The 24,734-nt window shown below is 44.6% G+C and overlaps 1 protein-coding gene across 20 annotated transcripts in view; it reads right to left on the bottom strand.

The window, feature by feature from the left end:
* Positions 1-24,734, bottom strand: part of BBX (BBX high mobility group box domain containing) — a 145,636-nt gene that overhangs the window by 19,544 nt on the left and 101,358 nt on the right. For 17 of the 20 annotated variants that reach the window (XM_055801290.1, XM_055801287.1, XM_055801280.1 and 14 more), the window contains 6 exons: positions 23,661-23,741; positions 18,377-18,457; positions 14,999-15,076; positions 11,909-12,821; positions 10,891-11,029; positions 7,505-7,653 (listed from right to left, as the gene is read on the bottom strand). In XM_055801290.1, the coding sequence (XP_055657265.1) occupies positions 7,505-7,653; positions 10,891-11,029; positions 11,909-12,821; positions 14,999-15,076; positions 18,377-18,457; positions 23,661-23,741 (1,441 nt within the window). The remainder of the gene's footprint in view (positions 1-7,504; positions 7,654-10,890; positions 11,030-11,908; positions 12,822-14,998; positions 15,077-18,376; positions 18,458-23,660; positions 23,742-24,734) is intronic. The other 3 variants (XM_055801277.1, XM_055801279.1, XM_055801278.1) reach the window with 2 other exon arrangements.

Raw genomic sequence — 24,734 nt, 5'->3', positions numbered from 1 at the left:
AAAGAGTACAACAGTCACAGTACGTACTATATTAACCTCCCCTTCCACTAACACAGGGTGGCATTTCATGGGGAAGCACAAAGCCTGACCCCCCTGCCAGAAGGGGCTCTGGAGGCTTTCAGCAGGCTGTACTTCAACCCACCAGCTCCCAGGGCTTAAGTGCATACAAAGCATTTTGGAGAATCGTGACCTTAGGAAAGCTTAGCCATAGAGCACAACAAGGCTTTGCTTGGTTGTTTAAAGATATGCTCTCTTTTGCAACAGGTGCTGGGTTTGGCTGGAATGGAATAAACTTTCCTCCCAGCAGCCTGGATGGTGCTGTGTTCTAGAGCAGTGACCAGAACAGTGCTGGTGACACACCAATGTCGCCGTTACTGCTGAACAGTGTTCACAGCATCGTCATCTCTCCCCCTCTGCCACCCCAGCCAGTAGGCTGAGGGTGTGCAAGAGGTTGGGGACACAAACACGTAGCTGAACAGCTGGCCCACACTGATCAAGAGGTACTTCATACCACGTAATGTCATGCTCAGCAATATAACTGGGGGGAGAGTATTTTGCAAAGGACTCATTGCTCATGCTGGGTGTGAATTCGGTGGTGGTGAGTGCTTTCACATCACTTGTGTGCATGTCGTCCCTTCCTTCTCTCATGAAACAGTCTTTACCTTGGCCCATGAGGTTTTTTCCCTTTTTCCCTTCCAGTCCTCTTCCTCATCCCACCGGGGGAGAGCAAGCAAGTGACAGGGTGGGGACCTACCTACCAGGCAGGGCCAGCCCTGCACAGGATGGCAGCTACCTTTGCCTTTTTGGTGACCAGGAATGAATTTATACTAACTGCAGAAGTAAAAGCTCCAGGGAGACGAAGGTGAAGTTATGCCCAGCTTGTAGTGTCTTTCCTACTTTGATAGCAGACTCTTTACTACTAGTAGTCAGAAGACATCTTATGTGACATCGGACCACAAAGTATGCCACTAGTAGAGGTCATCAACCGGCTATCCTTTGTCTCACTAACGGAGTAAACAGCGGTACAACAGCAACACAGACATACCAGACCACAGATACAGCTCAGGCATAACCTCTACACTGCAACGTCGTTTCTATGGAGTTACTTTTCAGAAACTGCACTTCAAAATCCTATCTCCAAAGACATAGCAGGCAAGCAAATCTTCAGGCTAGCTCAGAACAGACTGGCCCAAACATGAAAAAATGTTTGAAAAAATGAAATGCCCTGCAGGTGACGAGGCGGCTTATAGCCTAACAAGAGGGTGTCCGTCCCATCTGCGGCTGACTCGGAACAGAATTCTACCCACCACGAATACCAGCCTCCTCCGCTCCTCCTCATCCTTAAGAGGAACCAGACACACACGTCGGCTACTGAGAGACACAACCAGAACTGTGTAGTGACACGCGATCACACAACTGCCCTTGGCCATCGCTGACTATATGCAGGCGAAGGAGAAAAGCGTGTAGCGCATGGAAGAAGGACCTAGTCTTACAAGGTGAAAACCATTTCAGAGACACAAGGCTGTTAGAATAGTGAAAATTACTGAGAGAAAGCTAAAATGCAGCCAGAATCAGGCACGGAAACCCTAGGGTTTTGTACATGTTGGTTTTGTGACTCACTGATGCTTAGTTTTTACTACTGAAGAAATCAAAACTCTGGGAAAACATTAATAATCTAGAAGTCAAACAACAAACCAACTGAAGTCCAAGCAAGACACCACCTTAGGCAAAATCGTCTTGACGCTGAATTGCTTCACTAGAACTCGTACAGCAAATATCGGAGAGTCCAACAGAAGGGGCTACATTCACTCAAACTGATTCAAATGTCATTCTGCAAATTTTACAATAGCTTCACGAGTATCGCAGAGTTGGATAAGCAGTCTAGTGTCAGTGCAAGAAAAATGCAAAACAAGGAATGAAAAAGCTCAGGCCGGTTAAGGGAAAGCATAAGTGAAAAAACTGAGCTTTCCTGAAGACTAAGGTCAAACACTTCATCCACATCAAGAGAGACAAGCCTTCCCACAACAGTTCCACAAGAAGAGAGAGGTACATAACTAGATGAGTCTTACAACTTTTTTTTTTTTTTAATTAACAAATCAGTGATTTTTTGCAGGTGTTTGGGATAACCGACAGGTTACACAGTAGCACAGAAGTCTCCATTTCTACAGCTCGACCAGCACCCTATAGACTTTATCAATCAGTATCACAGGCTGCCAGCCAACCCTTAGCAGAACAGCTGAGCTGAAAAACTCACAAAAAAGATGACAAGCACTGCATGTAGAAGGAAACCCGTGTCTTTCATCTCTTCTCTACCATCCAAGGCACATTTGTCATAAGCTTGTAGCTGCAACATGTAGGGTACTCCGGGGCACATGCCACTTGCATGTACAATTTTGATCCCAAATGGAAAATCACAGGACATTGACTTCAGTAGGATCAAAAGAGAAGCTGCCTTTTCACAAGGAAACTTCCAGCTTCCTTCCCGTCTAGCTGTCACTGCTGTGAGATGGTGCCCGTTGACACCTGAATGCCCTCTGGCCACAAATGCAGAGAAAGGGAAGATGGGCTAAGAGCTCAATAGGTCACCATGTCACTCGGCCCTGAGGATGTAACTTCTGATTCCGTAAGAAATGTCATCCACAGTCCCTGCCCCAACTGCTGAGCGTGAGCTAGAGGATATGCTCACTGTCCCTGTGAAAAGCCAAATTACAATCACGCTTACACGTACAAATTGTCTAGTAATCACTGAACAGACTGTCTGGTGGGTCTCTGGAAGTGGCCACATCCCATCCTGCCTTTAGATGAAGGTCTAAGCCAAGGAGCTGCCAAACACAGCATCTTTGCATGGCATATTCAGGTATGAAAAGCAGAGCTTTTCTTTTAATAGCAATTAACTGAACTAAACCAATATGGAGAAGGCAAAATATAGTCTGGACCGGGCAGGACACCTGGAGGTAGGGCAGGGTGAACAAGGGGCCATTCCTGAGGCCACAGGCTGGTTTTGGCTGGGACTGAGCTAACATCCCTGGTCCAGGCTGCCACTAGCCCGTGCCCCAGGGGCACAGCTCAGGCTCTCCCACCCTCGCAGGAGTTTACGGGAAGGCTGGCTGGGGACAGCAGGCAACTGCTCCAACGCCTTAAACAAACGCCGCTTGTTCACGTTCAATCCAGAGAAAATCAGTGACTGAAAAAACTAACTAACTAACCTAAAAGGCTTGCAGGGGACCCTGGATGTGACCTCCTATAAAGAGCTGGAAAAAAAACTTTTCATGTTAGTTTACTTGGTATTGTTACACAGCCAGCCGCAAGCATAAAGTCCTTTTCTCCTGCTCATAGGTCTCTACTGGAAATGTTCTACATGGCTCTCCCTCTCCCTGGCACTTCAGCAGCTGCCATAGGATTTAACCACCTGCTAATCCCTGGCTTGCCCATTGTGCTCACGGAGGGCGGTGGGATTTCCTCCTGGGAATCCTTGCTATGGCCAGCGGCAGCTGCTTGGGGAAGCAGCAGGCAAGAAAACAAACCCACCATAAATAACGAACCGTAACTGCATTTCTTCCACATTTCTAGGCACATGCCCCCTCTGCTCTCCAAACTGCCTATTTTAAAGGGCCTGATCAAAGAGAGAACGCTTGAATCTGATCCAGGACAAACAGATCTGTCTGTGCATTTCTGCATCTCTTGGGGGGCAGACACTGTATTTTTAGGTCATGATCTTTGGAACATTACAGCATGCGATCTCCAGGCATGTGAATGCTTTGAATTGAGCAAAACCAACCCCCACCCCCCCCCCAAGCTAAGACCGAGAGGAATGCCACGAAGAAGCATCCGTTCTAAGCTGATGCTTTATTTCTAGTCCTAGAGGCCACAGACCAAAAAAAAAATTTTAGACAATCCCTTTCCCAAATAAAAGCACACTATGCATTCCTCTCCTTGCCTTCCCAAAACGAAAGCTTAAGTGCTTAAGTGTGTAAGTGAGCATTTCTTCACAGCACAGGGCAGAAATAATGACTATGCCTGTTGCTCATTTTTGCATACAAGCGGATTAGTGACTCACTGCAGACTGCTGACTTCTGTGTGGTGGGATGTTTTGGCACATATGCCATTGGAAAGGAGAAAAAAAAAAAAAAAAAAAATCAGTCACAGCTCCAGCAAATGTCAGAGCAGGCCATCTGCACAGATTCAGTATAGCTGTATTTTTCAGCCATTTTGTGATATTATTATTGTATATGCACACTCCCGGTTCAAAATGCCTGAGGTAGAATTTGCCACAGCGTTTTGGTGTGCCCAGCCCTGCTCCCGCTGAAGAAAGACCCTCGTTCGCTTCAGTGGGAGCAGAATTTGGACAATTCTGAAAGGTCTGGGGGAAAATTTGCCTCTCTTAAAGTTCAAATTTCCTCTTATACATGTGGATTTGAAAGAGCTTTCATGTTCCAGGGTTCTCCAGGTGTTTTCACATGAAAAGAGCTGGCTGAAGCGAGGACCAGCCATGCCAAGCACGATGGAAGGAGTCGGTGGGCACCGACCCACGCATTTTCCACTTAGGAGAAAGAAAACCTCCCGACAACCCCAGCTGTTCAGGCTGGACAGCAGAGCAGGCCTCTCGTAGGTATAGGTTAATGATATTTGACAGAAAATCAATCTGGCACCATTTACCCCAAAATAAAACACATTAAGACATACAGCCCCAAGTTGGGAGCGTGTGTGTTAAACAGAAACATTTCTCCATTTTTGTTCACCTAACACCCCGGGGAACTTCTCAGTGCCCAACACTCCAACCTATTTTCCAAGGTCTGAATGTAATTTAGTGGGCACTGATCTGCAGACTGCAAAAATTAAGCACTTGTCTGAAAACTGTGAACGCCTGGGAAGTTTAGGATCCTGCAGATGCTCCTTCAGAAAAAGCAGGGAATGATTTTAAAGAGGGTTTACTAAACCTACCCCGAGAGATTATGATCTGTTTGGAAACATCCAGAGGCCCCAGCCACGAGCAGGCACTATTTGTGCTGGACTTTTCTTTGATTTCTCTGATTACCTTACAGCCAGGGACCACCCCAAGGAAGAGCAAACCCCCCATGATGTGACACAGTAACACAGGGCACAGCAGAGCCGAGTTACGGTCTCCTACATCCCAGCACAGTCACACCCCTACAACTATGACGACACTTCACAGTTCATGCTCATCACATCGCAAGATGTTACTTTTGTTTAATTCTGATGGTGTAAAAACCCATGATAACTCAAAAAACCCAGAACCGTTCCAAAGCAAGCTCCCTCATCTTGCACAATACAACGTTTTCACCTCCTGCAATCCTCGCAGGAGCCCAGGACGCAGACCTGCCTGCTTAACACCTTTGGAGGTCAGTGTTCCCTAACCGTCTCTGGACTTGTCCCAGTCCACAGGCAAGCTGACAGCATGATGAGGCTGAGTGGCTTGTCAGTACCCCGCAAATTAAATTGAGGATTCAGCCTAATGAATGTTTGGCTCAGCCAGAACGGTTTCCCCACTAAGCTACTAAGCCTGCTTGTACGCCGTTTGGCTCAGGCCATTTCAAATCCACAACTTGCATTCTAACAAAATAAAACAAATTAAAATCAACCCATTGCCATGGAATATTTACTGTTTTAGCAATCTTTCTTTTCCAAAAGAAAAATGGTTTGTCGGAGAGTTTTTCAGCTACCTCGAGAGCGAGCTCCGCTCTGCAGGGCGCTGGAATGACTGACACGAGCTGACAGCTCGCTCAGCTAACTTCAGTGAATTCAACATTTGTTGAAATTAGAGGCAGATATCACTAGCTCCATCTGGATTTAGTTTGGGGCTGTGGTTAGATGTTCACTACAGAAACAGCAGTGTCACTATCAGATATTCCTGCCCTGGGGCTGCTTGTTGCAACTCTACAGCTCTGTTGGTGGAAAAGTTCATGTGCCTGTTTACCATCTGCTTCCGTGCAGTCAGCTGCCTTGGTTTAAAGAGCCCTTATCGTCAGCAAGAGGTAAGTGCTCCACGGCCTCCTCCACAGGACTGTGCCAAAATACTTATATCAGGCGTGTAACCTGCCTGCAGTTACATTTCTGACCTTCCCCTGAGACACAGCTGAATATAATCCAAAGCTTTTTAAGTGATGCAAACAAGGATAAAAATTAAGCTCCTGCCAATGGCCCTAGCCAAAAGCAGAATGCAGTTCTGGGCTACCTGACTGGAGGCAGCATTCTAGCATGCCATTCTCACACAACATAGGGTCCACAGACATGTGAACAGGTAAATTCTGTAGCGAGAAACCCAAGGAGCTGCAACTTCAACTGCCAGACCACCACAGAGGAGGAGATCTCATCCCCAACAGGTGCTGCTTAACTAACCACTGCATTATCATACTGCAAAACAATCCATTCATGCTGACTGAAGAAGTTCTGTCAAATACACACCACAGAAAAAATGAAAGGCATTTAAAGCCAGGACTCATTTGGTACTAGCACAAGTCTAATTTTGCAAAAGTGACTGTTCCACATCTAATTATATAAATACAAAAAATCAATACCAAATTTGGCGTGCACTAGAAAAGAACAGCTGCTCAATCCTGCATACTGTAATGTGATTATTTGTGAAGCATTCAAAAGGCACAGATCTAATCCAGGGTCACCTGGCTAAAATAGCCGTATTAGATCTGAAAACCTGTCAGTCAGTGGAACTGCCACAGCAGCAAAAAAGGAAACCAGCTTCACATTGTGAACCGTGCACAATGAGGATTCTTTTGAGCATCCTTTTGTCTTGCACAATTACTGGTACATCATTCCTTCATTTGGTGATATTTCTGTACCATATGTGTGCATCAGTATTTCTGCCACAGTCTAAAAGCAGCTCTCCCTACCACGCTCTCACTTCTCTACCACCTCTGTGTCACAGGCTGTCTGTATATAAAGCAGCCACGTGTCACGAGTTTCTCCCTCCAAGAACCTCAGCAACAGAGTTGGATATGGAATTGGTTTTCCTGTCCTCTAACCTTTTCTTAACCATGTCAGGACTTAGGATCGAAAGTTAAAACCTTGATGGAAAAATAATCCAAATGTTTCATTCTGACATCTCTGGGATCTTATGTTTTAATTTATAGAGCCTAAAATTACAGTGAAATGCAAACCGGCATAAAGCTACGTTTTGAAAAATACCAAAATGTAACCTTTCGATCACTTGCCATATCTTCCCCTTTTTCTCCTGGGAAAACTTGTCAAATTCACTCACCTCACAAACATTTGTGGTTTTGGTAAGTTTGCTTGCTATGAGGAATATATTTCCTGCACAAACTCCAATCAGTCCTACTCAGCATGAAACCCAGGAGGCAAGGGTACAGCCTGAAAACTTACCCACTGAGAACCAACTAACTGCAGCCCTAGAACATTTTTTCTTTGACTTCCCACTTTCCAAAAATCACAGTAAAGTAAGAACGTCTGAATTCCTGAGCTTGTCGTAACACTCTTGTTGCTTAAGAATATATCACGCGTGGTAATTTACCTTTGTTGGATTTTGGTTGTTCAGATGAGCCATTTCCAACCTTCCTCTTTTTCCTCGGAACAGCTGAATTTTTCCTGTCAAAGGTAATAGGACTGTATTGAGGGAGGCTGTTGAATTTCTTTTCAAATTCTTCTTCCAACTTTGCTAAGCTAAAGGGGAAACAAAACCAATCAAATTAAAGGTAACTCTGTTTTTGGAGAAAAAATATATTGTTTAGGAGCACGTGTGCGGTGTGTGTATATACATACCTACCTACACAGAGGGAGGGGGAAAGGGATAAGCACAGACATACACTGTAAACATCACACTAGTATGTATTAATCCAGCTTTGGGATGAGAGTACTCTCCAGCTTCTGCATTTGTAACTCAGTAGGCATTGATTACATTAGCTGCACATATTAAAATTGGAAAAAATAAGCAAATCAATGTCATACTGGTGACATGTAGCTCTGTTTGCTGCACAGATTCATGCAGGAGATTTGTCTGTTCTGTGAGGAGAATGAAAAAAAGACAGTAAAGCCAATAAATAAGCCAATCAATAAAATAACTTCACATAAAAGTCCTCACACTGGGATGAAAACAACTACAATTCAAACCAGAAGAAAAACGTCAAACTGTTCAATCTTCTGGGGATACTCTCAAACCTGATGCTTCGGGGTGGGAATTAGCTTTGTGTTTGTTTTGGGGCATTGTATTTTCTCCCCTCATATTTTGTCCTGAGAAGAAAAATGCAATTAGCTCACGCTTTCAGGCAGCCCAGCACCGCTCACACCTCAGCCCCCCGAGTGGCTCCAGCCGGATTACCTACAGCTGAAGAACTCCACCGACACGTACTGCTGTTCCTAACAGCCAGAGGGAACACAAACCACTCCAGCAGGGCAGTATGGCTGTAATGGCTACGCTGGCTTGCGTAAGGACTCTGTTCCAGCAAATTCTTGCAGCCAGGCAGGAGCATAGGAAGGAATTGTATTTTAATAAAAGGCAGTGCACGCAGCTAGGCAGATTATAAATAGCACCATCAATGACAGGGGAATAATGACATTTTGTACTTGCCTTGAATTCTGTTTGCTACGGAAAACCTAAACTTGACAAAAGTTGGCATGACTTCGGAGGGGTGGCCCCTGCCCTGCACACTATGCACTTGGAAGTATCACAAGAAGCACAGCATTTCTCCCTGCTTGCTGAAGCAGCACTTGAAGCAAATTGCATTCTGAAAGCTTTGGTACACAGAATGATACTTCATTTTATCTCTGTAATCATTACTTCTTTCGGTAAGCTATCTTCCATCTTAAAATACAGCCTGGGCTCCTGGCAGGCGTCTGCATGGTGGGGTTGGTTTATTTGGATTTTTTGTGTGTGCACACACGCATACATGCTTTGTTTTGGAATCACAAAGATACCTGATGTGTGGTGCTTGGTGCTGCTACCTTTCCCTTCCATGTGGACGCTCCCCGACAGCCACAAAACAAGCTGATTTTCTGCTCTGACAGCTGTCACGGCATCCCATCCCCTGCCCCTTCCCCACTGCCTGCTGCCACCTGCTTCACTGTCTGCCCCCAGGGCACACGAGAGGTTGCAGCTCTAATTAGGAAGGTCCAACCCCGAGAGCAGACGAGCTGCCACCCTGGAATTCATAGCTTGTGTGGCATGGAGGTGGTGGAGAGCACCGCTATCGCTAGGTCAGCGATTAATTAGTCAAAAATAAATAATCATTCACATTATTATGAATTTTCGGAGCATCTTACAAGCCTGATTAGACGCACGTAGCTGAGCTGAGGTGTTCGTGCGGTGCAGCCCAGTCCTGCCAGGAGATACATGCGGGCAGAGCTGGGCAAAGGAGCGGGCAGCAGGCGGCCAAAGAACACCTGACCGACCCTCGGGAAGCGTGGGCAGCTACTGATGGAGAAGGTAAGAGGACATGGGGAGAGTGACATCATTCCAAAGGGACGCTCCCCCCTATACGCACAAAAAAAAATGAGGCTGAAAGGTGATGCTGAAGGGAGCAGAAAGAGTTAAGAGGCGCAGGCAGAGGTAAAACCAGCTTTTCAAGCAGCCAGAGGATCAGGTAGTGCAATGAACAGGGATAATGGATACCTGCTCCAGCACTCATGCTCCTCAGACCACTGATTCTGCCTTTAGAGTTCATTAAATAAGATCCGTTAATGACATGACTAAACCAAGAAGCAAGACTGGCAAATATTTCCCCATCCAGCCAGCTAATGATGGGAGAACATTATTTCTCAAGTGAACTAATTATTTACACAATTTGCCTAGCTACTTGGAATAAATGATTTGTAACTGTTTTTTTTTTTGCTAGCAGAGGCATTTAGTGACATCTCTTATTAGACACCTAGTGGTTTGAAAAGTTTTCAGTCTTTCAATTCAAATTTAAAGAATATTTACAAAACTTATATACAATGCACTAAAAATACAGGAAGCGTTCCATTATTTTTTTTCCTTGATCATTCCAAGCAAAGAGCACTTGGAGACTGTCATCAATTTAGTATCTTTGCTGTAAAGTGAGCTGCAGCTAAATTTCACATAAGACCAGGTTATAAAAAAAGGCTACTGCAAGCCTGCACAAAAGAAACATATTACAATTTTAAGCATGAAGTGTGGAAAATCTACTCCTTTTTAATTCATTTTCACCCTCTGAATTCAGATAATTGGGAGTCTTCAAGAATTTGCAAGTACGTACGAACGGCTAAGCAGATTTAACAACTACGCCTGCAGTTAAATAAATCTGTAACACTGACAAAAATGGTTATTCATATACTAGAAAAGCAATTCTGTGCAGCCTTGCTACATTTGAATGCACCTCTAATCATTAATTATTCTTCTGAAATATTTAATTTCTTCACAGCATACATGAATGATTTGAGTATCTTTCCTCTACAATGGAAAAATGATACATTTATCATAATTATTTGCCAACAGTAGAACACTGTTTATTCTTCCTCTGTAAGTAATCCCTCCAAGAGGGCAAAGGGATCTATTCTTTCTAGTCTAATTCTGTTTATGATGATTGAACACCTACACTGAACTTTAAATACTGCTTGCAAAGTGCTCTGAAAAGACAAGTAACCCTCTTCACCGCCTCTTAAGTAGGTAAATATTGCACATTTATTTTAGAATTAAGCAAATAATGTAATTCAATTCTGTTTACAATAGGGTAAACCAGGAAAGATCTCCAAGGAATTACTTTGGTATATAAACAACAGGTATCTAGAGCACGACTCAGCCCATCGTGGCTTGCAACGCTCAGGAATTCTGCGTAACTGTGATTATTTGGGTGCTGGATGCAGTTCATGCAATGAGGAGGACTCACTCTGAAGTTACCAGGCTGACCTAACTAAAACTTTGAACAGTGTTAAGCTGCAACTTACCCAAAAACAAACTCTTCCTTTGCCTTAGGCTTTTTCAGTTTTTTGTTCCCGCTTGTCCCACTTTGGGAAAAAGCCCAGTTTTCTTCATTCCAGCATCCTTCATGATCTGAGGAGTTGCCTTTTCCTGAGCTTCTTTTTCCTGGGATGAAGGCAGAAAATTGTTTCTCATCTTTAGAAAAATGCGCCAAAACAAAGTGGGCTCAGAAGGAACTTGTGTACCCATTCAGTAACGCAACCTATGATGCCTGACCTTCTTGAAGGGCTTACAAAACATTTGTTTATTTTAAACGGGCTAATGATATTGGCAACTACTTCTGTGCACTCCTCCCTCCCGGTTTTTATACTACCTCTTAAGTCAGGACCTCTCCAGATAGAAAGGAGGAGAAAGAGAGGAGTAGATTGACAGTAATAAACTTCCCTAAATTACAAACATCTTTTCCTTTTCTGACGTTCCAATTACACATATAAATCAACTAATGGGAAAAACACATTTCAAGACGTCTCACTGAAAGCTTCCAGAAATTATCTCAAATTTATCCTTCCACATGGCCACCACCTACAGCAAAACTACCAAGCAAAGCAAAAGCACAACACGTTTGCCTCTTGTAAGACTGAGAACTATGCTCGCAACCACAAGAGTCGTTATACAGAAACAAGCTAACTGTTCAGGGTTACATGCAAGGCAGGTCCTGCGTACATCTATCGGCAGGCTGACAAGTCAACCAATAAAGCCTTCAGCCAAGAAACCAAATCTTTGTTCAGATCACAAAGGATAAAATGGGAGAGGTTAAAGAGTTTGTGAGGGAAGTAGGAAGACGGACCACAGGGCTCCAGCAGAGCTGCCCTGGACCACGCAGCCTGTCCCCTCCACCTGCCCCCAGCATCTCAGGTGACCAGACACAGCACCCCCATCACACACCGCTCACGCTCCAGCTTAAACACCGGCTTCCGCTTCTCCTCCTGCTCCAGGCAGGCTTTTGCGGTTCATGCTGTAAATAAAACACTCAAAGCCACCCACCTCTGTCCACGTTAGCACGCAGAGATGTCAGCATGCCCTCTGACACCAGAGTTTTATAAAGAGCACCTTTGCAAGATCTCTCCGATTTCCTGGAGCCACAGGTTTCTATCTTTTTAACACAGTCACTGTCCTCAGTTTTGACCTGTCCTGGTAAGCTCTGGGGTACCACCTCCTCTGTTGGGGTCAGTGGTTCCACTTTAATGTTATCAGAAGCCTCGCACGGTACTTCCTTGCTGGCTGCAATACTAAGGAAATCAGGAGGCTTTGATTCTTTGGTGGTCTCCGTGGGTTTCTCCTTTGATGTCTTCTTTTCTTTCGATTTCACTTTTTTCTTTGGTGATTTTGTATCCAACACGCTTCCCTTCACATTTGAGATGGGACGGGGTTTTTTGCGGGGAGTTTCCGCGAGTCTCTCGGCACCCCAGTCCCCCTTCGCCACGGCTTCAATGGTATACATCACGCTTTCAATGTCCGACTCTGAGGACTGCCTCTTTTTACAAGGTTTCTTGGGGGTGGATTTCTCATTTGTGTGCCGGTCCAACTTATTTTTTTTCTTTTTCTTCTTTATCTTTTCCGGCTTTAGCCCCAGGATATTCATGTCAGCCACCGACAGATCTGGAGAGCAGCACATGTGATCCTTTGTGTTATCACTTCTCTCAAAAGGACTGTTCTCCATTGCAAGACTAGTAAAATCTCTGTATTTTGCAGTTTCTAATTCCTCAGCTTTTGTCTCATCCCAGTTTTGCATTTTCTCTATCCCCGATTGTTCTACTTTTTCTTTACAGGAGTCTTTTGTTGTTTTCTCCAGTTCTACATCCATCTCCTCTGGAACTTCCCCTCCCACATCTTCCGGTGCTTCCACTTTTGTTTTTCCAGGTTCCTTCACTTTTACTCCTTCTGAAGCAAGGCACATCTAAAACAAGTTTAAAAACAGTCCCGTGAAACAAACAGCGACTGTTAACGTCACCTACCCATATTTACAGGAGCATTACAGAGCGAACCTCTCTGGCATCTTAGTTCCGCAAACTACGCTAAGGACTGTACCGAAAACACGCCGAAACCGGTGTGGCACGATGATGGCTAATGCTAGAACAAGGCTGGCGGGTTCTATATTCTAACAGCAAAAGGCTCCAACTGATCTCAGTGGCGTTTCCATCATCTTTTTAAGTGCCTTTTACATAACCTGGAAACCCACTGCTTGGTTTTCACAATACCCTCAATGAACGGATCAATGCCGTATTTCTCACTACGGCCACAGACAAGTTACTTGATGTCTCACAGACATACCCCCTTCAACTCCCAAATGTCTCGACATACAATTTTTCCCTTTGTTTTCCAAATGGCCCTGAAGGAGGTGGGGGGTAAGTTAACAATCTCAGTCATCGAGATGGTTCTCCTTTACATGAATGCGAAAAATAATTTGGAAGGAAGTAAAAAAAGCCTTCCAAATCTTTCTTCTCATGTCACAGACTTATTTTGCGAAGAGCTGCAAAGCAGCAGTGGTTGCCATGGTTATCTCCTCCTGGAGATAACATTAATGGAAACCAAACCCCTCCCACTGTCTAAGGAACAGTGATATTCAAAAAAACAGCTGTAAAAAGGTCCTCAAACTGCCATGTTCCCACAGCACTGACTTGGGAGACCCGCTCGGGTGTGGATGACCTGTAAGCTCTGCGGACACTGCTGCAGAGGGCAGTCCTTCACAGCACCACCTGCTCCTGACAAGCCATGCTCCTTCTTCTCACTCTCCCTCTCAAAGCCCCCAAGCTGAATTCCAGGGCTATTTGGGATCTTGGTTTTAGAACAAATGTCAACCAAACAGCCACCCGGAGCAAAACCAGATGGAAGAAGCCTGCTCTGAACCAGACATCAGGGGTTTCCCTGTCCTGAAGCTCAGCCCACAGGCCATGTGGTCAGTATGGATGTGCGCTCTGGATCACTGGCTTCTCTTTAGGTCCGTTCCAGGTTTCTCAAACTGGCAAGGCGTTTTATCCTGGCAAACTAAAAATAGCTCTTACACCAATATAAGTATGAGCATAACACCAAGGACAGAATGTTTTGCAGTAAGTTTGCAAAATTCTTGCTGCACAGGGTAGAAACTCCTGATCTGGTTCAGGTCAGGCTGGGCTGAGCACTGCAAGCACGGCAGCTCGGCCGGCAGTGTCTATGGGGAAGCAGGTTCAACGAGGCAGCGGGGCAGCTCTCAGCTCTGCCGAGGTGGGTTCTTGGTACCAAGGTACTTCTGCAACTTTTTTACTGCGCTGCAATGTAAACACTGTCTGTGATTTTCAAAAGGTAAAGATCAATCTTTAAAACACAACTCGCTGGACAGCAATATTTCGCTAGTCGAATCCATGCCACCCCACAACCAATGGAAATTTTTTTTTTCTTGATACCTTTCTTTCTTCTGCAGTAGCCTATAGTACAGAGGGCTATGGATGTGGCTACAAAAACGTGACTTCTGTTTTGGTGGGCTCTAAATAAACTTGCAATCCAGTCTTTAAGACTGGGAAAGCTTAGAAACACATGAAATACAGCATTTCAGTAACGGGCCATTGTTTTTAACTGTTCCCAGAAGGAGGATCTGCTGAGAGTACCCGTTTCTGTAGAAGTTATTGACCTGTTTATTCCCCATCTTCAAGAAACAGGATACATGAAAAGCAAAAATAAACGAAAGTAACTAATGACCTTTAACAGGAATTCGTAATGGCAATGACCCAATCCGAGTAACAGACTAATCCAGCCCTCCCTCTCATCTCCCTGCACCCCCCCGGCCAAACCAAACAGTTAAAACTCCAAACCCCAAGCCAGGAATTTAAACAATTCCCACAGTGGTTGGAAACTCCCTTTGCCACCAGGGCCTGGTGGTACTTCTCAGCTGCAGCACAGACTCCTAGAAACCTCCAAGGTGACTGCTAGTTGGGAAATCTTGACTTGTGGCACCCAAGCCCCCGTAGCCTACGCTTCCATAAGCACCACTGTAATTATAACTGTAGCTCTGCTCTGCCTTCCAGGCTTCCGCAGTCACCATCATTAACTTCTCCGCCCCACTGCACCCGTGGTAATTAGTCACCAGTGTTTTAATATTACCTCTGCCAGCTGAAACAATGCTGATGTTCCACACTGTTTTGTTAAATCGGGACCTGAATGGGAGGTACTTGAAGAAATCTAAAGAAAAAAAAAAAAAACAAAAACAGAAGGGGAGAAAAAAAAAAAATCACAACATTCTTTTACCAGCACAATTCTTTTCTGTTTACCACACAGCTTTTCAACGGGTTGTTCCCTCCCTTTTCCCAAAATCCATTCATAAGATTATATATTGAAAAAGAAGTGCAGACCCGTGCATGCTGGTATAAATAACCCCCTGCTCCACCACTGCTCTGGTGGACAGTACCACCGGGCACTAAGAGGTATTTGCAGATTTTGGGACCTTCTGGTCGGGACTGTCTCTGAGGAGCAGGATGAGCTGAGGCACACGCTCTCACATACGGGCAGCCTCCAGCAGCTGAGCACCAGTCTACACCAGCGTGTGATGCAGCTGCTGGTGGTTTTGGAGGCTTGGTTGCAAAACCATTTCATTGTCATAGGTTAAGCTTACTCCTGTCAGGCTACAGCACTGCCTGCTGGTGTGTCCTACAGGACTCATACAGAAGAGCTGGTATGAAACCAGAGTGAATTGGGAGCCTTCAAGCCTTCAGTAACTTCTGTGACCCCTCAGGGTACGGGAGGCTGCCTGGCAAGCAGGTAGCTGATTATTCTCCAGAACCTTTTTCCTGTATCAAGCTGTGATGCTCTGCAATACTTTAGTGTTTGGTTTCAATTTTGAACTAGGTGCAATGAAATGGTGTTTTTCTAAAAAAATGAAAAGCATCAGTCTCAGGATTGTACGAAGAAGAAAGTGTTCTATTTTTAAGTACATATCCCATAATATCTGATGAGGCTTGCAGGTTTCTTATACTTGCTTCCTTAGAGGTGGAGTCTAGGGACTGGGAAACTGTAGTGTTTACAACCTTTAGCTCCCCCTATCCCCCCTGCCCCAATCTCAGTTTTCACTGCTCTCAACCAACGGGAGCCCATTTTGCAGAAATCAACCCACCATCGCCATAAAGAAAATAAAATTTTTCTCTATGTCTCCTGGCAACCACAGCTCTTCACAGCATCTCCCAAGCTCTGACCATTACAGCTCCAGTCTGCAAAATGTCACTTAGTACTTTCAGTGCGTTGTTGTGCTGCTGGGACCCCGCGGCAGCAGTGGTCTCCTTGCCTTGCGGAGGTGATGCTCACCGCCCCCCCCACCACCACCCCCCCCGGCCTCCCTTTGCTCCTGTGCCTCCACACTGAAGGCTAAAGACAAAGCATTCACTCAGGCACTGCAAGGAATGCAGCAGAGCTGATCAGCAACAGCCTCCCAAGTTTCAGACTGCAGAGCGGCTGCTCCAACCATTTTTAGAAACTTAGATGTTCTCAGAATTTTTTGGAAAAACAATTTAACCCACTTCTGCATTTTATTTTATCACCTTCTGTGAAATACTGTGAAATATCAAAAAGGCAGGCACGGGGTGGGGGAGAAGACAGAAGTGGTTAATCCACCAAGCAGAAAGATGAAGGAGGAGCAGAGCGACCAAAGAGGAGCAGAGCGATGTGCCGAAGCAGACAGGCTCCCACGTGCCAGCGCCAGCCATGCCAGCGGCACGCAGACAGCTGTCCCGTCCCCTCCAGTGCGCAGCATCTGTGGTTCGGAGTTACAGTGGCACGGCACAGATGTCTGCCAAACCAGCTTGCAAACCTAAGTCACCTCGAGGTGATAATGAACATGGTTTATTTGGGATGCTCCAAATCAGGTCCTGAACTGCTATCTGAAAACTTAAGCTGGATCACTCGCATTTTACTTATCCAGTTACCATCAGACGTTATAAAGATCTCCAAAACTAGGGAAAAAAATTATAAATCAATAGCACTAATGCTCTACAAGAGCTAGAGACGAGGAGGATGTGCTTAGCACATCTGCCATGTTTTTCTCCGTTTGAATCAGAACCTTTAACATTCATTTTGTATAATAAATTAGGCTTGTAGGAATTCACCTGAGCAATCCCTGAGAGATCATGGAAACCTGTCCAACACGCAAGTGTCACACTGCCAGATCTAGCGCCACTTTTTCTGCCAGCTTCAGTAAAAACCCTGTGCCCCTGTGGACAAGCACCTGTCCTGCCCCCAGATCAGAGTGTCACAAGCCCCACAGGCACGTCACCATTTTTAAATGCTCACTCCCCCAAGTCAGCCTGCACTCAGCAGCAGCCCCACTCCAGAACCGCACCACTCAAAGCCTGCTGCTGTCCTGCGAGAGGACACCTGGAAATAAAACTTCTCCTGTCCCTGACTTCAATATTAACAGCCTTTCTGCCACCCCAGGGCTGCAGTACTCAAGTGACCGGTCACAGTTAGATGTTAGGTGTAATCGCCCTTGCACACGCAAACTGCTGCTGCCAGGGGCTGCCCGTAGGGCAAGGCAGCTTTCCTCCACTCCTCTAAGTTCCTGTAAAGTCAGACAGTAGCACTACTATCCATGGAGCAAAGCATGAAACACTTTCATGTCAGTGCTTCCAATCTCTGTCTTTCCCCCCCCCCTCCCCGCCCCCGACAGGGATTAACCTCACCAGCAAGAATACACGGCTGGATGCCACCAGATGGGATCCAGAGAACCATTTTCCTCCTTGAAATAGGATGTGATTTTGAAAAAACACAACCCAAGAAAAACGTGTATGAGTAAGGTACTAGCATCCTCCCTTATCTACCTGGAATACAGCATGTACCTTCATCTTTCATTCATCAAAAAGAATAGTATTTGCACACCAAGCCTCAAAGGTTTTTGAGTGACTCATCCCCATCAAAGAGCAGAACTCTACAAGGTTATATTTAAAACTCATAGAGAATTTCTAGGACTTTTGGGAAACCTGACCTAGTACCCTTGATTACTGCTGACAGCTGCCAATTTCAGAACTTAATCTGCTGCTTCAAACTTCCAACTATTCATACAGACTCCTGATGACCCTGAAGTCTGCTTTTCCCTCCTGTCTGGGTCCCCGATTCAGCAGTGCGCTGTCCTTATAACCGAAGCCTTACTTCTTGAATCCTGGTGTCCAGCTCTTCATTAAGAATGCCATCACCTACTTCTCTTTCTTATTGACCTAAGCATTGCTTTTATTATCATTGTAAGGCTGATTTTTCTAAAAAGCAACATAACTTTCTGCACCATCTCCAAGGAACTACGCACATTAACAAGTGTATAAACAAAGGCCAGGTCCCTGGGGCCACTGCCACTGCCTCATTCTCCTGCTATGCCATTATTTACTAACTTACGCTTCTGAAACACCAGATTTGATACTAGAGCAAGCCTTAAACAATTCATACTTTTTTTGGGAAAAGATACACACACCTTCCCATTGTGAACACTAATGGGTAGAACTTTACCTCTGCCAACTGGAAGAGTGCCGACTTCCCACAGTGCTTTACTGGCTCAGGACTTGACAACTGGGAAGTATTGGAGGAGATCTAGGTTTTAATAGAGGAGAAAACATTTGTGGCATACAGGAAAGACAGAAAGGAAGAGAGAAAAAGAATGAGAAAAAATGAAGGTGTTAGTTAAATCTATTACTTTTACATCCTTCTGGCAGAAGACCCTATTTCAGATAGGCAATCCCATCCAAGAAATGCTTAACAGGCATTTAGAAGTCAGCGGGATGCAAGCAAATGTAGAATTTCATCCTTAGGTTAGTCTCATGGATTCTCTTCTCTGTTTGTGTTGTCCACAGCTAGTATTCTGTCATGGCGTGTGTTTTGTGCGTGTTTTATGTAATAAGTGACCATGACTTACCTGTTGCTTAAAAACATAAACTGTGGTGACCAAGGTTAAATAAAATTCTCCCTGAAAGCCTGGGCAGTATTTCGCATTTGGTTAGATATTGAAAAGGACCATTTGTTCTCATAGGCACTGCTTGTTTTGCTTTCTTTAGTTAGAAAAAAGTAGTAAGAACTTATGTCTGGAGATCAAATCTAGTCTTCTAAATCTAGCCTAGATGTTGGTGTGCCAGCACCAGCACTGAGTAACTAACTACCACCGCACTTCAGGGAATTGCTTTTACAGCCAAATTTTTCCTGACCTCCTTCCAAGTGCAGCGTGAGCTCACCAACACAAGAATTAATCATTATTCTTCATATTTGATCTTTTTTGGCAACGTGTTACATGGCAGTATTTGACCTGGAAGCCTTGAAAAACCCTAACTAAGATTAGGGGCAAGACCACCAGTGTTTCCATGACACCTGCCTCACTGCAAAAATCAAGCTTATGACCATGATTTCCAAATGCAAAAATCATCAGCTTAGCCCTTCTCTTTATGTTTAATGTCTTTCCTTTTGAACTAGATTATTGGAAGAGTTTACTTTTCATTTTTTGATGAGATCCATTACACCACCACACCCCCAACACAATCCAGGACATCGATTTTACTGCAAGGTATTTAAAATAAAGTGAGTAATACTTGAATGTGCATTAATAATTTTTAATATCGAACTAAACTAATCCAAAATCCCAGTTTTGCCTTAAGACAATTCAGTGAACCTGCTCAGGATCCCACTGGAGTAAATTATCTTGTACGCTGCACTTTGCAGGAAGAGGCTCTCAAATTTTTATCTTTCTACTGTAATAAATTCTCAGCTCTTAATGATTTTTTTCAGTGCAATATAAATGGCAGAAAAGGGACAGAAAACCACCCACATACTGAAGTATAACCTGAGAACATGCAGGCTTATCCTGCCTCCTCACGCACAACATGAGGAAAGAGTAAAGAATTTCCTTTCGACAATGGGTGCTCCTAACAAAAGGCGAGAACCTCGTAGTACTAAGAGGAGGAGAGGAAGCCAACATCTCACTTCAGCAAAAAAGTTCTTTTCATTGTCAAGAAAACAAGCTGCAAGAGACATAAACTTAGAACTCATTCTGCCAAAGTTGCTGGCCAAACTTCAGAAGAGGATGGCTGATCCATCAGTGAGATAAAGATCTCAATCCCCGTCTTAACACAATCTTCTAGTTTTAATTAGAATAATCAGAACCTGCAGTACTACAACCACAAATAGCCCCGTCTTACATACAGGTTTAACTCGGGGATCGTCAGGATCAAACTACTATCTTTTACTACAATGCAGGTCAGCATTTTAGCTACTATACTACATTCTAGTTTGCATAAGAAACATGCGCCATCGTACCACTTTTTCATTTCCCTCCTAGAATAATTATTTCACATCAACACAGACATTTAATAACTTCAGTATATAGGCAAACAGCAAATATATTTGTCTGTTTTCCATAACGGCCTTACCTGGGAAGGTTACAGCTTTATTTAAGGGAAAGCTGGAAGAGAAAATACTGCCTAGCTCTCACACAGCCGATTTTAAGGCATTTTGACTAAAAGTTTCAGATCCAAACCTTCTGCCCAGCACAGAAATGAACAGAAAGGATTGCACACAAGCCTGCTCAAAGTGAGAATGGGGCAGGAACAGCATCACCCTCAGGCATGCATTTTTTCTTAAAGGACAGTAACCTGCTGGACTGGCAAAGAAAATTCCACCTTGCTGCATGCAGCCTGTGATCGTTTTGGATTACATCACCTAGAGACAAGCCAGGTGGAAAAGCAGCTGGAAGTGAAGAGTTTTCGGGAAGGGGGCTGGCTTCATTTGGTTTTTAAGATGGTTAAACTAGCAGTTTCATGGCTTCCACTCTGCAGAATAATTTTCTTTGTTTAGTAACAGATGAAAGTTTAGCTAACTAAATTTAACAGGTACTCTTGTTTCTTCTCAATGAAGCGTCCCCACCATCTGTTTGCCATTGCCAGATGCATATCCAGTCAGACCAGGAGAGCTGGGGTCCCATCTGCTCTGCACCCCTCACACGGCACGGAGGGTGGACGCGGCACGGAGGGTGGCAGCACCCAGCCCATGCGAGCAGCCAGCCTGCACGCAGCCACCGTGCCAAGGAACACAGCCCGCGCTCAAAAATCACGGGCCTGTACAACAGCTCTCCATTGGAATGGAGAGGACAAATGTAGGACCAAGCAGGATCAGAGCAGAACGAGAAAGCCAAGAGCGTAACTGGGCCACACTCCAAATTTCAAAAAACTCCTACAAGGATGTCACATCGTCTTCCTGGCTGTGCACCCACAGGACCCCGCCAAGCCTCACCTGGGGTTTCCAGCAGCTCTTGCGGCAAGCCACGGGGCACACCTCACTAGCCATAGCCTCATCAGCTTTAATTGATGACAGACAACCAGCTGAAAGGCTAACTGAGGCTGTAAAGACGTAAAGAATCCCTGGCTACCTTGACACAGAAGCAGCTGTTGATGAGCGACAGGGGGCTTGTTCCCCTGGGGTGAAGGTGTCCATTTGGAATGACCGACCTGCTCGATGGAATCGCCGCCTCTGCGAAGAGGCACTCCTCCTCGCCCTGCCGCAAAGGCGGCAAGGAGAAAGGGAACATACGAAAACCACCCAGCCAGACCCAAAACTGAGCTGAGACAGTTGTGCCAAAAGTCCCCAGGCACACCAGACCACAGCACGCTCCGCATTTCTTCACAGGTCTGCTTGGCTACTGGCTAAATAACTACCTTCTCTCCCTCTCTTTTCTTCTTTTGTAGCACCGTACGCTGCTGACGGCAGCCTACTGCAAATTGCTAACCATAATTTAGCTACTAAGCGCGGCAATGCGCTCAGACAGACGGGACCTAGTAAAAGTGGCACGGTAAGGAACAAGATTTTTGCCAAACTTGACAAAGACACCCTGTGCAAATGAAAGCCCTTATATTGGAAAGGGAACAAGCAGCTTTAATAGCAGGGGGAGAAAACTTACTTTCCCCTGGAACAGCCTAAATGAAATCAGGCTGTTGTCTTCAAAAAATGCCACTTTTCCACAGCTATAGGTAAAACGTGGTTAGTCGCTGCCACTGAGGTCTCACCACAACAGTGTAACACAGGAGGAACAACAATGGCCAAAACAACCATGGCCAAGAAGGGTTGGTTTTTTTGGTTTTGTGGGGGTTTTTTTGTTTGTTTGTTTGTTTGTTTTCTTTTCCAGACTTCTGTCCTTTATTTCCAGACACTGAAAAAAACCCCAAAAATACAGCCCCCTCCAGATCACTTACACATTTTAGTATTTTTTTTGTCAGAAAAAGAGATTAACCCTGACTTTTAAACTGTCCTCAACAGTTTCTAATTAACTTTCTAAGCATCTCTTCTACCTACTATTTGATGATTCATACACGCACACTGATGTGCCAGATGAGCTGGCTCAGTGCAGTGGTACGCACCCCAGTGCATGGTCACATCCGTATGGTAATTTTCATGTTTGTCACTTTGTTGTTTGCTCAGTTAGGAGAGGAAATGATTTTAGGTTCTTTGAAATTTTTAAAGTGTGGCTAAGTCAGGTTTTACATGACAATTTGAAAATGCTGTACTAAAGGCAATTTATACCCTGTCCAGCTCTGCAGATACATTTTAATGAAACAGAAATTTTAGGTAAGATGGCTAAGATTTTTCAGACTAAGTTAGCAGATTCACTCATGCAATAAATTCACAAGAAATCTTCTCCCAGCTTCTATCTCTTACTTGGTTTAAAAGGTTGGCTTCAGCATATGTCTTCGTCCTGCTCAATTCCACAAATTTTCAAGAGAACTTTCCAAAGTAACTTGTAACTTAGAAAAGGTGGAACATACGAAAACATCTTCATGTTTAGAGATAGCAGCTCTATTGTATCTTTTATAGGGGTGTTTCTAGTCAGGTGTTTTATGGCACCTGATTCAGTACATTGATTTTTCTTAATTGAGCCTCTTAAGAAATGTATCAAGGCCCATCATAGCCAAGCTAAAAACCACATAGAACACAATTAGCTTAACAATTAACAGAAAGAATCGTGTTGTACGTAAAGCACAGAGCAACAAACGGAGCATCTTTTCATCCGTCATGTTCCTCCACACTAACTCTGGCTCCAATCCCAGCCTTTTCAGACACATCTTGAAGATACCTGCAGCAGAACGGATTCTGCCAGCAGTACCAGGCTCCCCCAAATGGGCAAGAAGAGCATATGTGTGGAAAGTCAATTCACAGAGGCACATGAAACACACGGGGGGAAAAAAAATTCTTAAAAGCAGTCTTTAAGAACTCCAAAACTTGAATACGTGGAGGAAGGAGGATAGCTTACATACTTAAGGGTAATTTATAGCCTTTGTAAGCCACCACCTAACAATGCTGCTACATATCCCTGCTGTGACAAGCTTCCTTTGACCCGCAAGGTTCTTTTTCAGAGGATTCCTGCCTCCAGGGTAGTTGCCATTTAGCACTGCTGCAGCCCCTTCCACAGGCAGTGCACACTGTGTCACTTCAGAGTGTCTTTTATTTGCTGTTTTCCCAGATGTAAATTAAAAGGCCATTTGGAACATATGTCTGCAGTGGTTCTTTGGTATGGAAGGCCAGGTAATATTCACAAACGCAGTATTTTTTGTATACATTACAGCTGGTAGAACTGGCCAGCATCCCATCCAGTCACTGGTTACTCCCCCCATGACTTTAACACAATGCTGTCATGAAGATAAACATCTACTGACTACTGACGGCATTCCCTGACAAGATAGGGTGCTTAGCCATTCAGTGACAACTCCTACCGGTTCCTTGCTTCCTCCCATCCTCCCCCACCATATTTCAGCCATTATACCTCAGCAAACTGAAATAACGCAGACTCCTCAGTTTGTTTTACATCTCCCGGGACTCCAGGTCGTGATGTACTTGAAGAGATCTGTCAGGAAAAGAGTTATGTTTGTATTACCTAACTCTTCAGTTGCAATATCAAACTTCAACGTGCTATGTTTCTGATCCATCACACAGAAACATTCCTGGTACCTCAGAGCATGCAAATGAGTGGCAGCACACCTGTACAAAGAATAGTATCTGCTTTCCAGGAGACACAATGAATGGGCGATCTGTGAAATGGTGATCTTGAATTATTTTTCACAAGGAAAATCTTTCCTAGGATCAATAGAACAGGCTAAGACTTTTTTGAAGGGCTTTTATTTGCCTGCTGACATGTCAAAACAGGGTTAGCAACAAAAACTTCATACTATATTGTATTTCACAGTTCAGCGAAAGACCTGAGGCTGCAGAATAGTGGTGCTGATAGGGCACAAATTGCTACTCGGCATGGAAGGTAAGTGTGGGCAGGGACAAAATGCGTGCAGGTACTTTGAGGTACCAGATCCATCCCTGATACAAAGGTATGTGCATTTTATACTGTTTAACTTGGTCAATTATTTTTGTTGCAGATAAGACCTTGGTACAAGTAGCAATTATTTTGCCACGGACACACATACCTATGGTGCGCTGGTTAGGTGCAGCCTCACTACAGGCTGTTTAACATCCTTGGAAAGTAAGACTAGGTAATACGCATTGCTAAGTACTGATCATTGGTGTTCCAATGTTTCAGCGGTGCAGATGAGCTTATTTCCTGGCACCTGCTGAAGTTCCTCCATGGGTAAGGAAAAGCCAGCGGTCACCACCCCTTAGCAAATTGTATCCTGCAGCACACAGTTCCTGCCTACCCCATGGCTCTGGCACTATCCTGCTTGGGCACTGTAAAATGAACTGAAACAATTAAGTGAGCAGGTATTTGCCTTACTCTTTAAAAAGATTTAACGCTGAAATTCAAGAAACAGACAGTTATCAAGAAGTAGTACACAAAGTGTGACATTGCTCAGCTGACAGTGTAAGTATACAGAAGCATCTCAGAAATACT

Source organism: Falco peregrinus, chromosome 4 (genome assembly GCF_023634155.1).
Source record: "Falco peregrinus isolate bFalPer1 chromosome 4, bFalPer1.pri, whole genome shotgun sequence".
In the NCBI taxonomy this organism is placed as follows: Eukaryota; Metazoa; Chordata; class Aves; order Falconiformes; family Falconidae; genus Falco; species Falco peregrinus.
This window is presented reverse-complemented; position numbering and strand designations above follow the sequence as displayed.